The sequence below is a fragment of the Pseudomyrmex gracilis genome, unplaced genomic scaffold, assembly GCF_002006095.1.
Source record: "Pseudomyrmex gracilis isolate BER0280 unplaced genomic scaffold, ASM200609v1 scaffold_150, whole genome shotgun sequence".
Classification (NCBI taxonomy): domain Eukaryota; kingdom Metazoa; phylum Arthropoda; class Insecta; order Hymenoptera; family Formicidae; genus Pseudomyrmex; species Pseudomyrmex gracilis.
Genome location: NW_018020734.1, coordinates 173,909 through 179,920, shown reverse-complemented (window position 1 = coordinate 179,920; position 6,012 = coordinate 173,909). Strand labels below are relative to the sequence as shown.

General features: G+C 46.8%; 1 protein-coding gene across 1 annotated transcript in view; it reads left to right on the top strand.

The window, feature by feature from the left end:
- The first annotated feature begins 3,655 nt into the window (after positions 1–3,655).
- LOC109857190 (potassium/sodium hyperpolarization-activated cyclic nucleotide-gated channel 1-like) overlaps positions 3,656–6,012 on the top strand; it is a 113,480-nt gene continuing 111,123 nt past the window's right edge. The window contains exon 1 of the mRNA XM_020433277.1: positions 3,656–3,986. Within this exon, the coding sequence (XP_020288866.1) occupies positions 3,656–3,986 (331 nt within the window). The remainder of the gene's footprint in view (positions 3,987–6,012) is intronic.

Below are 6,012 nucleotides of genomic sequence, written 5' to 3'. Positions count from 1 at the left end.
CGATATATACATACATATATACATATAGACACACGTACCCTATATAGCATTACCCGGGTAATTCCAATCTCCATTGTTCACCGGTAGTAATATACCGGTAGTAATATACCGGTTAATATATTCAGAGATAAATACGTTTCAATAAATATTTCTCTGTAATGTATAATTAATGAAATGCGATATACACAATTGTGGACACAAAATATCGCAATTCACTCTACGATTACCAATTCGTTGTGCAGTTTTGTGTGCATCTATTTTCTTTCGATTAATCTTCCGAATAAGATGCGTAACAATATCAACTCGACAAAAAAAAAAAAAAAACAAATCCGTGACGGATGAGAGAAAGAATCGTTCTAACGGAAACGTGGAAACGGTCGCGCTTTCGAATAAACAAGTCGCCGTTTTGTATGTAATGTTACACGATCGTCGAGATGTTCTTTCTTTGTGAGCGGCACAAGAGAAGATAAGAGCCGCGTAATAATACGTCAAATCGACTATATGGCTTTCTCGTCTCGTTCAGATTCTTCCTCTTTGCTCATTGTCGTATATCGAAAACCTTTTTATTTTTCCTCTCTCTCCCCGGCCTCTCCGACCAATGTGTGCACTTCTCATGTTATACGCGCGGTTATAAAATGCGCATATAACTAATGCGATAACGCATCCATCATCTTGTCACACGACAAGCGTGTATTCCATGCATCGACGAGTTGATCAAAATCCGATTAAGAATTACAAGCTTTGTGCTACAGCGACGGGACACGGCAAAGAAAATATTTATTTCGATATAACTATATATCGCGCAAAAGAGATGTAAATTTAATTTGCGCGCAATTCCCGGATCTCTCTTAACCATTTTTTTTTAAATCCTTTCGAATTTTCCGCGAATTATTGACAACGCTATCCAACAGGTTGGTGATTCGATTGTTACTTAAAAATATATTTTTAAACACGACACATAATGGCCGCGTTCAGCAGAACAACTGTCGTCTTGTTAACACGTTGATTTGTTGATTTGTTCTAAAAGAAAAGAATCGCGCATCATTCGATTGCTACAAAGCAGTTTGTTCTGCCGAACGCGACGGAATATACATACGTCGCGTGCATATTGATCTCTGATCTTAGTTAAAAACAAAATAAACGCCGACATCTGAGATACGTCGAGTTACGTCGCTTCATTTGCTACTCCAATTCCCCTAGGATTAATCTGAACGTGCCCGAACACACGAACACTTGAGGTTTGACATAATCGATATTAGCAATTTCGACGGAGCACATCCTAATCTTCGGCCCATTACTTCTTCATCAAGCGTCGAGCGTCTTATCCTTCGAGAAGATATCCCTTGGCCCTCTCGAGCGAACGCTTACGGAAATCCCGCGACGGGAGTTCCACACCTTTGGGAATACTAACTCCGTTCGCGAAAACTCATCGACGTACGTCTTCAGCGAGAACGAAGCGAATCCGCGATAGATATCTCTCGAGACAAATTTTGACGTAAAATTTGCTTCGCAAGTGACAGGCAGACACACACATTCGTCGAATTGGCAAATAATCGACATTTTCTCTCTGTTTCTCCCCAGATACGCGCTGTGCTACCTTGGAGAACGGAGTCTTCAGTCGTCGATGAGTCGGACGAAGAATATCGAGTGTATTGCCGAGAGTGGTTGAACGTGGAGTAGGCGAGAGAGCGCAGCGGCGGCACGTGAGACGAGTGTCGTCGCTCGAGACACTTGTTGCACGCCGACCGTCCCTTAAAGAGGGTCTGTCGGCGTCAATATCGGGCCACGGGCATTCTCCGAGCGCGAGACAGGGAAACGGATCCTCCGTTCGTCGTCGTCGTCGTCGTCGTCGTCGCCGTCATCGTCGTCGTCGTCGTCGTCGTCGTCGTCGTCGTCGTCGTCGTCGTCGTCGTCGTCGTCGTCGTCGTCGTCGTCGTCGTTGTGATCGGTGCGAGTGCCAAGTGCAAGTTGCGCAATTACGTGCGTGTTGTGGCAAACGCGCCGCGTGATCGGGTCGCGCGTGACCGACGACGCAACATGTCGCGGGACCGGATGGTGGAGGACGACCGCGTGGCGACCGACGCGTGCCTCGTACGCTTGTCGATCACCGTTCGCAAAAAGTGCGGTCGTTAGCGCGCGTTCGGCCGACCGGAAGCGACGTGCTCGACGAGAAGTGTCGCGTGGCATGCCGCCGATCGTCGCGCGACGACGTTCCACGGTGGTCAGCAGCCGTCGTCGGTGGTCCGTTTCGCGTGTTCGGTGTGCGCAAACGCTCGGCCAGGTTGAATAACAATCGGGTGACAACGCGAACGAAGCGAGCCAGAACCCGGAAGCCGGAGTCTCGCGTGGATCGGATCGATATCGCATCGGGGATCAAGAAGAGAAGAGCGATCATGTGCTGCGCTCGGTGACACCGGTCGCGATTGTGGGCGGCGCTACCGTTGGCGGTATACGTAGCTAGCGGAGAGCTGAATTATCACTGCGGTGCGGCTATCACTACGTGGTAAGTTGCTATGTAATATATCTAGCATATAATATAGGGGGTTGACTTTCCGCTTTATTCGAGTAATCTGGCTTATCGGTTCTTCCTGGTGTGGGGACGGGCTGGGGGTCAAAGACCTTTAACCCCTCGTAATCCTTCTCCTAAACCTTAAAGGGTCTTTTTTTACTTTGACCACATATTCGAGTGCGTGCGGACAGATAATCGATAATATCTCAGTATGCGTGTTGAAGTATTTTACGGGAAAAAAACCTTTTGATATCTGCGCGCAAAATACCCCATGGACAGTTTTTCTTCCTTCCTTTTCTTGCCAAAGTACGACATGTACGAAAAGATGGAGAGAACAGTTTATCATATATTACTAAGAGTTATATAGACTTTCTAAGCTTACGGCTTCTCCTCCTTCACAGTCAAAATCAATAAGACGCACGGGCATAGACCAGAGGAAATATGTGCATCGAACCTTTTTTTTTTCATCATTCATCATAAACGTCAGAAACCTGAAAGTAGGTAAATTCTTATCTCAAGCGAGTTCAACTACCGCGTGTAGCCCCAGGCGGAGACTGGCAAGTTTCAATTTTATAGACGATTTATTCGTCTGAAACATCGCATATATCTTAGCAAGTAGGGATGAATGTAGTCTACACAGTCAGTCGAAGCCTTTCAGTAGTCGAAAACTTCAATCGTTCCGATCGCTTATCGACAGATTCTTGATTACCGCAAACGAGATTAGAGAAACAGATATATATATATATATACCTACAGCAAATATATCGTATTACCTATATATAAGTTCTCTTCTCATCGACTCACTCAGTACAAACTCAGCGCACAACAACATATCTCATCCCCGCTAATCAAACGTCAATTTAAACACGTAAAACGGTTGTTTAAAAAACAACTTTCTCAACATTCCCATCCTTATTTTACGCGATACAAAACTATCATATTGTAAAAAGTGTGAATTCTTTTTTGCAACTCTCGTCATCAAAGAGAATTTACGAGGCGGCGGTCGTTCGCGCAAACGAAACGTGACGATTAAAACGCAAACTTGCTTGTGCAAATTTTCAGGTGGACATCCCCGGGCGTTTACCCGGGTGGTTTCGGCTAGGACAAGGGAAAACGAAAACCGGAAGGCTGGATCACCTCCGTGGAATGTCCTCGGGCGCCAAGCGACTGGTGCAGTCGCTTAGGGGCCGTAGCGGGGGCAGAAGTGCCGGCGGCGGTCGTTCCGGCGCCGGTGCCGGGGAGGACTGCGGCGTCGGCGGCGGCGGTGCCAGCACCAGCGCGACGAGGCTCTACTACGACAGCGGGCACGAGCTCGACGAGATCTCGGTGATCGGGGCTGCCGTGAGGGGCAACGAGGGGCTGACGACGCCCACCACGCCGTGCCACTACAGGAATATCAAGTACGGCAGCGGACAGACGATTTGCAGCATCGCCGGATTGCCCGCCCCCGCCGCGCCCACGCACAAAACACAGACCGGTAAGTCCGATGGCAATCTTCTTAGATGTTGTGTCGGCGATGTTCTACACAAGCCGACTCTGGCGGCTTTACTTCGGGGATGAATGGTTTTTGTGTAAAGCGGTCTCAACGCTTTGACAGCATTTGTCAAAGCTCTATCTCGTACTTTTCAGTATTTTATTTTATTTGCGATGCTTTTGCAATTTCACAATATAACATCGAAACATTTACGTGAATTGAATCGCGAGGGAGCTTTAATATTTATTATTTTAATCCGGAACAACGCGGTGTGAAATTATGTAAATGCGCACTGCAAATAGCAAAAACAAACGGCGAATAAACTAATTGTGCGGTGCGAACCATTAATTTTTATTACAGCGCGCGTATTCTCTTCTCGCGCGTTCGGACAATCGCAGAAGTCGCCGCTAATTCCGGTGATTTTCGACGAACTGCAACGCAATCGGCGCAACGCGCGATATTTATTGACACACAGCGCGGAGAATATTCGCGCGCTACATAAAAAATCAGGAATCCGAAATTCTTCCCCAAAGCGAGCAACAACGACGCCTCTCTTATGTTCTTCGTACTTTCCAATCTTCTCGCGTAACTTATTACGCTCCATATAAACAGCCGTAAATTCTCGTTCGCGTCTCTAAGAAGCGAGGGTTTTCACTTAGAAAACGCAGACTTTGCTCTTTCTCTCTCTCTCTCTTTCTACTTATATACTCTCTCCTCGCGAGCACTTTTTTAATCTTCGCGCTTTAAGAAAAAAGCAGCGCGCCGGCCGGCCTTTTCTAGCACTTTTTTTTCTCTCGAGCAACAAGAATCCTTTCCCGGTTTTCCTCGGCGCGCGGCCTTTATCGCGACCTCACGTCTATAATTCCGCACGGCGGGACATCTTGTGCCCGGGACTTTCACGACTACAACCACTGTATATACGTAAAACCATATACGTAACTACGTCTCCAACTGTGCGAGAAAGACTCTCTTTTGTCCTTCGACATCCTCTGACGATACGAAAACGCAGTCCGGGTTTTTTTTTGCGCGCCGCTTGGCAAGAGCTATCCGGTGAAATTGCGTCTCTTGATCACGAAACGCGCTCCCGAGGTATCAAATGACAAATGTACTTTCCGCTTGTATCGTCGTGACTGCAGATCTCGTCCTAACTGCTCGCGAGAGATATTTATCAAAGAGCGCAACGCGCGGAGAAACCGTGATAAGAGATACGCTCGCGTCCCGCGGCTGCTCGCTTCTTCTCTCGAGCACATTAATCTTTTCCGCTTGTCTCGAAACTCGAACGAGTCTTAATGATCACGCGAATAATCGAGAGCTGGGGAACTAGAGTTTTTTTCTTTCTTTCACATTTACTTCGTAATTATCCGATTGAAACGTGCGTGCGAAAAAAAAACGCGCGCGAGGAAATGAGACTATAAATATAACACGTGATGGTGACCATGCGATTATCGTTGGGAAGAATTACGAAAGATTGTCTACGAAGAGGGACGAAAGTGCGATTCTTATTACTCTCGCGTGTCTCCCTTGCGGGATATTGTAGAAGAGCAATATAAAATTAAGATCGTCGTTAAATGATTGCGGCGATACGTTGACTGTCGATAATGTTGAGCAATCGTTAGAAGCTTCGTCTTCAATATCTTTGATCGTAAACGCGAAAAGCTTTATATCTCTACCTGCCTCCCTCGTCGGATCTCGCCAGGGACGACGGTACGACCGGGGACGACGATAATACTAATCCGCTAATCGACAGTCATCGGCATCGGCAGCATCGGTGCCGATGATGGTATCGCCGGAAATTTACGAGCAACGGATTTCGATAATGGCCGATCTCTGATTCGTAGACATCTCCATTCTCTTGACCTAATTACCGACGCGTACGAGAGAGAGAGAGAGAGATCGATAAAACCGCTACTTTTCCATTCTTTGAAACATCGTGAACAAATCGCTCAAAAAAAAAAAAAAAAAAAAAAAAAACGCAAAATAACATGCCTAAACACCGTCCGAGTGTTGCCTGACGCTGACAGTGGCTTAA